This window comes from Lycium barbarum, chromosome 9 (genome assembly GCF_019175385.1).
Source record: "Lycium barbarum isolate Lr01 chromosome 9, ASM1917538v2, whole genome shotgun sequence".
NCBI lineage: Eukaryota > Viridiplantae > Streptophyta > Magnoliopsida > Solanales > Solanaceae > Lycium > Lycium barbarum.
The window spans coordinates 105575504-105587242 of NC_083345.1; the positions used below are offsets into that span (position 1 = coordinate 105575504).

Genomic DNA, 11739 nt, shown 5'->3' on the forward strand with positions numbered 1-11739 from the left:
ATCAAATTTACTTTTCGTGAACTAACCCAAGAAAGCACATAGCTCCTGACTGAAAACAGAAGAAGAAAGAAATCGACATTTTAGTGCGACATAAATAATTAAGTTCAGTTCTCAAAAGGCCCTTTACCAACTAGTAGTGGAATAAACCCTCAATCATCAAGAAGAGGGATTTAATGTCAATGTTCATCCAGACCTTTGAAGGGAACAGATATTCTACAGAACTTGCCCAACTCAACTGATTCAACTTTGGTCTCTTTCCTTGATTGAAAGAGTACCACAGAACCAAAGCCACACCAGAGAGGCAGCGACTAAACTGCAGCCTCTTCTCCCTCCATGTCTCAAAGGTAAAGAGGTTTTTGGGACAGGGCAACTTGTTCTTTTTTGAATTTGCAAAACTAGTGTCCATTTTATGAAAAGAGACTTCTATTCTTCATGCCATATACTCCTTCCGTCTATAGTTATTCTTTTCAGAGTAAAAGGATTCAACAAGTGGTGTATCTCAAGGCTCTAAGAGAGAAATATACAGCAAAACACAGAGAAAACTAAAATGGTCTACATCACAAAAGATGGTTAACAGAAATATTTTGCAAATAACATCTAAATGATAGCAAGACATGCTTCTTAGACAGTGCAATGTAAAAAAGAAAGTTCAGGCAATAAATGGAAAAATGTCTAAGCCACTTTTCACAAGAACAATATTTAGGAAATTTGAATTCAAAGAGTGTAAGCAAAAGACAAGCTATCCGCAAAGACAACTAGATCTGTCGTAGTAATCTCAATAGTACGTAATAGAAAAACCAAAGTGAGGTAAATACTAACTCAATACCTTTCCAGTTATTTTGGTGTACAAATTGAGCACATCATCTACAGTCGACTCAAAGTGAGTTGTGGCATCATAGCTCTGTTCAAAATAGAGAATACAGTAAATCTATGTTAGTTATCTTTCTGAAGAAGTATGATTTTCAAAGTAAAATTTAAGAGACTCACAGTTGAAATAAAACAATTGTCCAAGGAGCACTCATTGACAGGTTCACATCTGTCATAAGTTTCATAGACAATCTCATCCACTGGCCCTAGAAGATTCACACCTGGCTTCAGTTCACTCTCTGGGTTATCAGTTTCAGCCTCTGTTGAGACAAATGCAATGAATTTCCCCTTTGGAGCAACATTATGAGTGTAAGAACAGCAGAACAAGTACCTGAAGAACCAAATGTTAAGCATAAGGCAAGTAAGAAGTCTTTAATTCTAAGTTGTTATGAGTTTTTGGCAAAACAAGTCTGAATTGAGCAACAACGCTGGATCGAGCCTTTCAAGGAAAACACCCAGCCTTGAGGACCCACTAAAAAATTAATCAACGAGGTTAACATCTTCAAATATCAGTCCTATTGGCATATACACCATTAAAAAGCTATACCAATTCTGAAAGCACCCATCTAAATGACCCGAACACAGCTTGAACTGTCCAAAAACAAATTTCAAGTGCCACAACAACAGAATCAGAGAATAGTGTAAAAAGCTAAAAAATGGTCCCCATGGCCTTTTTGCTGCCTACAAGCGAATCTTGATGATTTTCAGGGTCTGGTACATACTCAGAAGCGTGTGTACAATAACATGAACAAATCAGAAAGACATGACAGGAAGGGGCATTTCTTGAAACTGTGAGATTCTTCAAATTTAAGATAAATTAATTAATTAAATGAAGTATGAAGAGGTAGCACTCATCCATTTCTTAGGGGTAAAAGGAAAAGGAAAGATGTGTATATTTGTGCAAATTTTGAAACTAACGATCTTTTACCAAATGAATGTAACCACATTGAACCAGGCTTGCATTTTTAGTAATTGAATGAGCAGGTTACGAAGTAAACTTTATTTGCAAATTTGTTCTATTTCCAGCTCAGCCCTGAGAATATAAGTAAAGTTTTTCTAAGATACTACAATACTTACATATCTGATTTCCGACCCAACTGCTTCTGAGGTAGGATAATCTGCACAGAGTGAGAGTCGTTGGTACTTGGAATTGGGTGGCTCATAATTGCAATAGCTCTTGCAACTTTTCCAACTTTCCTCACCTGCAAATAGCATGCTCGAGGCTTAGTAACTCATCCAACCACTTAAAAACAGGTCAGATATCCTCGTGATAAGTAGTTTGACAAACTACTTCTACTTATAACCAAGTGAAATCTAGATTGCTGTATCCATGAACTACCCTTACTTACACTCGAAGATCATGCTGGGTATTACATATCCAGAAGCCTATTCAAATTTTTAGCAACAGAGCAGTTATCTCCCGAGGTATTAAAACATTTACCTTGTTGGGCAAGTAGGAAGGATCACATACAACTTTCTTGCACTTTGCAGTTTCCCCTTCTGAAGTAACACCACAGACCTTTCCTTCTACATCAAACTCTACCTGGCATTTGAAGATAGCATCTTCAGAGGACTCAAATTTTTATTTATATACAGGATGGAAACAAAATGGAAATACTACTACCTTGCATTCAGGTTTATTCAACATGTAGGTCCCACCATACACAGCACTCAGTCGAGCAAATGCCTTAATAAGCAAAACGGATATTAACAACAATTATATTAAAGGAAAATAAGTTGGAAAGTACAAAATATTAACACGAGGGCAACTAAAAGTCACAAAAAGAAGACAAGAAATGTAGTGTGGAACTTAAGGCAGTACCTGGGGGAGCTCGCCTAATCCATACAAAGGATAAATGTATGGTGATCCTCCTTGGAAACGTGCAAGAGACTCAGCATATAGCTGTCATATTAGAGAGAACAAAAATTTCACATATTCACACAAACCTTAAACAGCATTAGCGGGAAAGTCAAAAGAAAATAATGTGCTTCACCTTCATTCTCTTCACAGTATCCAGTGCTGGTTCATCTAAGTAGCGATCATCTCTATGCAGTGCCAATGAATGACCAATGAAGTCCACAGTGTTGTCATCAAGACCATATTTCCTGTAAAAATTGTCACATAACCATTAGCAAGAATTTGGGGCATATGAATAACCAAAACAAAGGGGATGACTGTCTAATATAACCTTCTTTCCTGAATAACTTAACAGTAGGGATCATCTGACATTGTCTTAATGGGAGACTGATCGTGCTGAAATGTGGCCCATTTATATTTATATACTCAGTGGGAGAACATGGTATCATTACACTTCACCAGTCTGTGGTCCTTTAAGAAAATCGATTCTCTTTGCTATAAGGAAGGGTAAGCAGTACAAACACAAGTTTCTAATACAAAAATCGCTTGAGGCAAGCATAAGTTCTCAGCAAAGAAGAAATCCCATTAAGGGATTGGATAATGCAACTTAACTTCCCCATTCTGTTACCTTCTAAAAGAATCAGATTCACTTTGCAGGAAAGAAATGTAAGACAACAACAACAAGCAACATTTCTAGTGCCTTTCGATAAATTTACTGACTAATTCTTTTCAAGATGCTCCTCAGCCAAACAATTAATAAGTATGATAATAGGGGCACAAGAAAACTAGACCAGGACTCTATCTTACATGAAAATATATCTAAATTAACCTACAGAAACTGAACACTGAATAGAAAGCAAAAGCATCGAGAGCATACGCAATAAGCTCTCTTGTGGTAACTCTTGTTAGATCCATCCCTTCGTGTGTTTTAGGATCACTTTCATTATAATCTTGAACATAGATGAAGAACTTTCGAGCACGCCTCTTCTCAAAAATGCCCATCAGAGGAGATTTAAGTGCCTCCATGTCAGTAGCTGGCACCTTGTGGACCTATTTCATCCAGTGTAAAAATATTCTAGGTTAGAACGAAGTTATCCAAAAAACAATTTAAAATTCAAAACGACATAATTGCACCAAACAGGTGAAGACCACATACATAACTATACCTTTCCTTTGTTATACACAAAGCTGCCATCAACCGCTTTAAAGTATAAATATTTCGTGACATCAGTATGAATTAGCACCCGCACAAGAGCACCATTTGCCATAATAAACTGCTCCAAAGAAAAAAAAAAGTTTAGAACAACACAAACAATGGAGGATTTTGTTTCCGTGAAGCAAAGAGACAAAAGAAAAAGGGGAAGACCTTGGGAATCATGTCAACATTGTAATCTCTACTAGAACCCAGTTCAGCTGGAGGTTTATCGCTTCCTTTAAACCTCTTCCAAAGCTGAAACATAATAACTCTATCAGACAAATAGGAGAAACACATACCACAAATAAATCACGCCCAAGATTTAAGGAAAACTACCTGGACAAGATTGAGGGAAGTCGATTCTCCTCCATAATAGTCATTTCTGTCCATGTGCAGAACCTATTTCACATGAAAATAAGCATTTAGCAATCACCAGACGACTAAAATAAATATTTAAAAAGAGAATATTAAGCATATTTAAAATGAAATCTATTTACCTTGTACCTAACAAAATATTCTTAACCGACCAAAATTCCATCATCCAATCCACATATAAAGTTGATTACCCTCTTGTATTTTGCTTTTGTAGATACATAAACTCAAAGCATTAAAGCCCATAATCACCCAATCTGGTTATAGGAATCAAGGGCGGATGTAGCCTTTGGGCTACGGGTTGATCTGAACCCATAACTTTTGATACAGAGTATAGATATACACATAAACATCTAATAAAATTTCAAAATATATTAAATTTGAACCCATAATTTTGACATTACAATGAGTTCAAATACTGGAAAATCTTAAAAGTTGAACCCATTAAATTTAAATCCTGAATTCGCCTCTATATGGCAATGATTTTAGGACGGAAAGCTCGTGCGCATAATCACATCCAAATAAGTATATTTCCAAGTTACACTTACCTGTTTAACTCAAATTTAGTACTCATGAACTAGTAAGGCCAAGTTAGATTTTAGAATGATGGTATCAAACGTACTCATATTGCATATTATCAAGTAAATAATATTCCCACTCTTCCATTTTACTTCTCATGTTTCCCTTTTGCACGCCCCTTAAGAAAATATTAACTAAAAGTGTCCCTACTCAATTTAATTCTACTCGCTTTTTCACCACATCAATTCTCTCTCTATATTCATTGAGCGTAAAAATGGAAAAAAAATCTTAATTACATCTTTGATTTTCTAAAATGACAAACCATCTATTTTTAGTACGGACGACAAGTAAAATGGACCACATGGAGTAGTATTTAGTTTAATAAATCACTTGACAATAAAGATCATTAACAAAAGGATCAAATCAAAGTCATATCCATCAAATTTTACATCAAAATTCTCAGCGTTATCAGATCTTTTACAAAACATTAACATACATAACACTCCATTAACAAAATAACACAAAATCAAAAGATCCAATAACCGATCTGACAATACCTTAAGACCATCAACAGATAAAAGACCGCTAAGGATGCATTCCTTAAGACCAGTGCCTAACACAATCACATCATATTCTTCATCCATTTTTTTGGATCAAATCGGTCAAGAAATGAATTTGATCAGGAAGAAAATGATAGAAACGGAAGATTAGGGTTGTGTTCTGTATGTATTGTTGGTCGAGCTATATAATATCAGCACATATTATAAAGAGAGAGACGTGGGTAAGAAGAGTTTATTATATTCCAAAGAATGCAAAATGGATCAAAGGAAAATGTATTCTCAAGCTCCCTATTTCTCTTTTCTTTTTTCTTTTTGGAGTATTAATTTCTTTTTCTTCTAGGACCAAATTATTCTGGAATATAATTCTTCAAACGACCGTGAAGGTGTAGGATTAAATAATCCCAAGATTGATGCGGTGAGGTGGAATATGTAGAATTAAGTTTGTACTTCATTTTATATCAGGATAAATTTATATCTTCTATCAAATAGAGTATAAAATTAATCTCAAACTTAATCCTGGAATATCCTACTTTATCACGTGTACCAAACGACGTCTTAAGATGTTGAACACTCTTTTAGTACGCGGGATAAGATGGATATCTGCTTAAATTTATATTGTGTTTGATTGACGGTATAAATTTATTTCAAATTAATTTATATTGTTAACCAAACACATTATAAATTTAGTTCGGAATGTCCTGCCTTATCCCATCAAACTTGAAATTATTTTATCTCACATCCCAAGTGAAATAAATTAGTCCAAAGATTATAATCTCAAGACCATAATTTTCCAGGATAATTTAGTCCACAAACCAAATGACCGCTTCAAAGTTCTAACAAAAGAAATAGAGTTTAAATTCCGTACACTAATTATAAAGAATTTATACAATTAGTTTACTAATACTAAAATAAATTTAATTAAATTTGTGTAATACATATTAATAGTAATCCACCAAAAATAATAGTATTAATCTATTCTCATAGGTTAAAAAATACATGCTAAAGTTATTTAGACGGATTTAACTTAAATCCAAAAAAATATATAGTAAGGACGCATGGAATAGCGGCTAAGAGAAGTATACCATCTTTGAGGTGTAATTGTGACTTAAAAACACAAAAGATGTGTCGTGTCCACAATTAATTCACCAATTTAAATTAGATAATCAGTATAGCTTAACCAATTGCAACTTGACACTTATTCTTATTGTCAGGTTAGTCAGGTTATTAATTCAAATAGGCAAATAATTATAGTAGTTAGTTTTTAAGAGCCCGTTTGGATTGGCTTACAGCTTAAAGCTGTTTGCAGCTTATAAGCTGAAAAAAATAAGTTGGGGTAGTCCAACTTATTTTTTTTGGCTTATAAGCTGTTTTCAGCTTATAAGCTGCTTTAGATAAACTAAGTCAAATGGGTCCAATTATTTTTTTGAGCTTATTTTAAGCATAAAATGACTTTAAGCTGGCCAGCCAAACACTCAAAAAAGCTTAAAACACCTTATAAGCTAACTTATAAGCCAATCCAAACGGGCTCTAAGTATTCCGTTACTATCATAAAAGATTAAACCCATCTTAAATCCAAAAACAAGACCTACTTCTCCCCTGGTTAGGAAATTATTGAGGTACCTTCATGTACATCTCCTCTCCTAGATCACTTTGCAAAAAAAAAAAAAAAATTGTAAATATTCATTTGATGAGTGGCCAATATGACCATCTGCAAAGGTCAGTACAACTCTCACAGTAAACTCGTGAGAAAAGGACATAAATGGTCCCTTAACTATGAGAGTAGGTTCAAAATAGTCCTTTAACTATGCACTTAACGGTTTTTGGTCCTTTAAGTTTGCTACAAGTTAATAAAAATGGTCCCTCAACTATGAGGGTTGGTTAAAAATAGTCCCTTAAGTATGCACTTAACAGTTTTGGTCCTTTAAGTTCGCCAAATGTTAACACGTTTAGTCTTCGACAAAATATTCATGGAACTTTGTTTGTTAGATTTGACGAGAACTATGAAAAAATTAGCGAGAACTCACATTTGGGTGTACGCATTACTAAAGAAAAGGGCAAATACCTCAAGATAAAACCGACGGACATCAGTCAGTTATAGGAAAAAACAGAGGAAAAACCTACATATTTGATAATGTCAGAAAATAGTGTCTCGGAACACAAAGACCGACGGACTCCATCGGCTAAGTAAAATACACTAGACTCATTTTTACTGAAAACCCGAAAAAAAAATCTTCCATCATAGTGATTCTTTAAAAAAAAAATAGTTTCTGTGCATTTTCCTTGAAAATAATCGACGGACGTTCGTTGGTTTTCGTAAAAAATAATAAAAGCTAAAAAAAATTGAAAAATAGTGTCCCTCGATTTTATCCATCGGTTTCCGTCCATCGTTTTTTTCGCTTGTTTTTAGTAGTGATAATTTTTGTAGTTTCTGCTATTTCTAATTTATTTCTAAGGTCTGGTGCATTTTACTTAGCTGATAGACTACCTCGGTTTTAATCGACAGAGTCCGTCGGTCTTTGTGTTCCGAGACACTATTTTCTGACATTATCAAGTCTGTAGGTTTTTCCTCTGTTTTTTCCTATAACCGACTGATGTCCGTCGGTTTTATCTTGAGGTATTTGCCATTTTCTTTAGTAATGCGTACACCCAAATGTGAGTTCTCGCTAATTTTTTCATAGTTCTCGTCAAATCTAACAAACAGAGTTCGATGAATATTTTGTCGAAGACTAAACGTGTTAACATTTGGCGAACTTAAAGGACCAAAACTGTTAAGTGCATACTTAAGGGACTATTTTTAACCAACCCTCATAGTTGAGGGACCATTTTTGTTAACTTGTAGCAAACTTAAAGGACCAAAACCGTTAAGTGCATAGTTAAGGGACTATTTTGAACCTACTCTCATAGTTAAGGGACCATTTATGTCCTTTTCTCGTAAACTCGTGTTAAAAGTATCTCATAACTTGGTTTTTGCATGAATAGCAGAGTCAATACTTTAATATTTTTTTACAGAAGTAGAAAATCATTTTAAAATATATTTATAAAAATCTTATTTTAGTATCAAAGAACGGGTAAGGTTCTAGGGATATTCTGAGAAAAGTGTTAGACATCTCGAAAAAATCGGAAAATGAGATTGACCGACGGATTTAAACACTTTATGGCTAAAAGAATGTAAAAAATGAGAGTTTGAGAGAAACTTTGTCTGAAATCATTGCACTGTTATGAAATAATAAGTGTGGATGTCCACCACACTAGAAATAAATTCTCACCTCCTCCATGATCTCAAAGGTTTAATGTAATGTCTCCCACTTCACCCATGATCTTCCCCACATTCTCATATGTTGAATGTCATATTTATAGCTACCCTTTTATATGCCTCTATGCATCACTATAAATAAAGACATATGAATTCATATTGTACAGACTTGACCACACTTGGATGAATAATAAAATTCTCTTCTCTTGTCTCTCTTTATCTCTTTATTGTTGTTGCTTCATCTTTTGATATATTGTACTAACTCTTTCAGAATAATTTTACAACACGTTATCAACACGAGGCTCAACGATTAAAGGTAAGAATATTATCCACGTAGTTGTTTCGTGAGAAAGTTTGTATGGGTACGTAATTCTTCATTCATCACATTCAAGGTATGAAATATTTTTTCACTATTCATAATTAGTTCAGTAATACGTGAGAAGTCCTTTATCATGAAAGATGTGTTAAATTTCTCTTTCACTGTGAAAGTTATTATTGCAATATTATTTGTGTTTGGCAGTGAAATAAATGTTCACTAGAAGAGTAGTAATTTTACTTAGAAAAGTGAAAGGTGCTTTCTGCCTAACAAACCATATGGTAACATCTACGAAGTCTTCTTAATTATTCATGTATCTATTCAGTGGGAATAACTGTGTTACATATGTCTTACAGTCTTAGTGATCTATAATGGCTTACAAGTTACTTCTAATAAAGATTCATATTTGTATGTATTTGCTTTGAATTTGATTTACGCATATGGATGAAAAATGTATGCTGACCAAAGTAAGTTTTTTTTTAATGTCTGCGACAAAATGGTATCTGCTCAATGGTGGCTAACGATTTTGCTTCCTTTGTCTTTGTGATCAAAGAGTAACGCCTATTATTACGGTTTTGCCAAGTGATAAGAAAAGGTTTGCATTTTATCTTGTCAATTACATTACCACTGTATGCAAAATTTAATTTCTTGTGCATTTTGGGCTTTAGTTACTTTATTTTGCATGACCCTTATTCATAACATGACAGTTTTTTTATCGGAAAAATTAGCTATTTCTGCTTTGTGGTTATAGTATCATAATTGTGGTGCCATTTTGTTACTGTTGAATGTATGTAATGACAATTTAGATTGTAAAGGAAATTCCCAATAACCTGAGGATGCAGTTAAAGATCTTACTGGAAAATCATGGTTGGTGAATGCAATATGCTACTGTTGTTTTTATTTCGAGACATTTATTTCAAAATTACTGCTCGCTCACGGCGTACGATGCATTATTTTTGGTTAATTCAATCACTATAAATAATTAATGCTTCATACGTTGTGATAGTCTCTAATTTTCTTTATGCAGAATATGAATATCTTTTTTCTATCTTGTATATTAATATATAGATGACCTATTGAGTTCCCCTATTTTGCATAAAGCCGATCATCCCCGTTTCAGAATATGTTGATATATAATTTTGTAAACTAAAGGTTGTGAATTTGATTAACTACCTTTGATTAATTCTTTGACCTTTTATGTCATTGGTTGAGGGTAAAACAGTGGATTCAAGTCTTATTGTATTAAGAGGATAAGACATCGGGTTAGAATCCCGGTGCACCATGATAATAAGATGTTGGATTCGAGTCTCATTTGTTTATTGCCTAACACGCCTTTATATGGATACGACTTTGGGTTTGAGTCCCGATGCACTATATTGATGCTATAATGATGACTAAAGCAAAGTAATGTGTATTTGATGAAAAATCGTGAAACCTGTCCCACTTGATATGCTCCATTCCTTGATGTGAATGTGGTAGAGTGCATAATATATATGTTTGAAAGAAGACAAATGGTCGAATGTATGAATCTGGACGTGGAGGGACAAAATAATAATAGTCATCATTGTGGTAATATAAAAGGCAGAACATTATGGGTTCTCAAAATGGTCCTTCAAAAGGTGAAGGTAATTTTTTCCAGCAAGATGTGGTATGAAAGGTCATTGGGCACACGGCTGTCGTGCGACCTAACTTGATGAAATTTTATAAATCCTCCATCAAAGCAAAGGATACAATTTCTAAGTGATGTCGAGGTGGGTCTATGAATATGATAGAGACAATGGGCTTATAATGAAAATTTATGACGCACATATATATGATTATAGTCCATTTCTAGAAGAGAATGTGACTAGTGATAAGCATCCTGAATGCTCTCCCATTTTTGAAAGTGAGATGTGTAAATTATGGATAAGGACGTGCTCGTGTATGGTTGAATAAATATCACAACTCACCTCTACGGGAGGTTTGAGAGAAATTTTATTTTGGCATAAACGGTCATTTGATCAAGTACTTTTAGTACTTCACAGTATTGTGGTATGTCTTATCATGAATTACCTAAAGGTGTATGTAAGAAATAAGTCTTGCTTAAAATGGTTTTGACCATGACCGTAATGACAATTACTCCCTAAAAGAAGATGTTCACCATATGGATGATATTATGAAATATGAGGTAGTACATAATTAATTGGGAGCTCTGAAAAAGCTACTTTGGTACTACCCGGAGGAATGAAATTGTTCAGAATATTGGTGTTGTAGTAAGTCTCAAAAGAAACTTTTTAAGTTTCAAGGCATTGGCCAAATATGAATTATTGTTATGAAAATATTAATGTTTGGATGTCTATTACTTCTCTACACATAACTCCCACTAATTCATGTTCATAACTTTTGTAAAAGTAACCCCCATTACTTTATGACCACTACTCCCACCCTTTATTTCTATAACCCCCAAATAGTTACTACCCATGTTTATGATACACCCTTTGGTGTTCTCAATGTATTCCTATATATAGTTGGGTTGGATGTAATAGTGATATACACTTGAACATACTTGGATGAATAAGAAAGCTCTCATCTCTTTTCTCTCTTTATCTCTTTATTGTTCTTGCTTCATCTTTTGGTATATTGTATTAACTCTTTTAGAATGATTTTACAATACGTTATCAGCACGAGTCTCTAACTTTTACGTTAATAGTGTGTTTGAGCGTGTCTAATATTCTTTCTTGAAGAGTATGAAAAACACTTCCATTATGAAAACCATTTCTGGTGGAATATGAAAGAGAAGCGGTGCAACTGTAATTGTAT

General features: G+C 34.0%; 1 protein-coding gene across 1 annotated transcript in view; it reads right to left on the bottom strand.

Annotated features, from left to right (window-relative positions):
- LOC132609248 (guanosine nucleotide diphosphate dissociation inhibitor 2-like) overlaps positions 1 to 5688 on the bottom strand; it is a 6838-nt gene extending 1150 nt beyond the window's left edge. Inside the window, exons 1-12 of the mRNA XM_060323128.1 lie at positions 5369 to 5688; positions 4257 to 4319; positions 4092 to 4175; positions 3892 to 3999; positions 3603 to 3775; positions 2862 to 2973; positions 2690 to 2770; positions 2492 to 2554; positions 2309 to 2410; positions 1945 to 2069; positions 988 to 1198; positions 827 to 901 (exon numbers count right to left, since the gene is read on the bottom strand). Of these exons, the coding sequence (XP_060179111.1) occupies positions 827 to 901; positions 988 to 1198; positions 1945 to 2069; positions 2309 to 2410; positions 2492 to 2554; positions 2690 to 2770; positions 2862 to 2973; positions 3603 to 3775; positions 3892 to 3999; positions 4092 to 4175; positions 4257 to 4319; positions 5369 to 5455 (1284 nt within the window). The 5' untranslated portion in view covers positions 5456 to 5688. The remainder of the gene's footprint in view (positions 1 to 826; positions 902 to 987; positions 1199 to 1944; positions 2070 to 2308; positions 2411 to 2491; positions 2555 to 2689; positions 2771 to 2861; positions 2974 to 3602; positions 3776 to 3891; positions 4000 to 4091; positions 4176 to 4256; positions 4320 to 5368) is intronic.
- Between the last annotated feature and the right edge of the window lie 6051 nt (positions 5689 to 11739).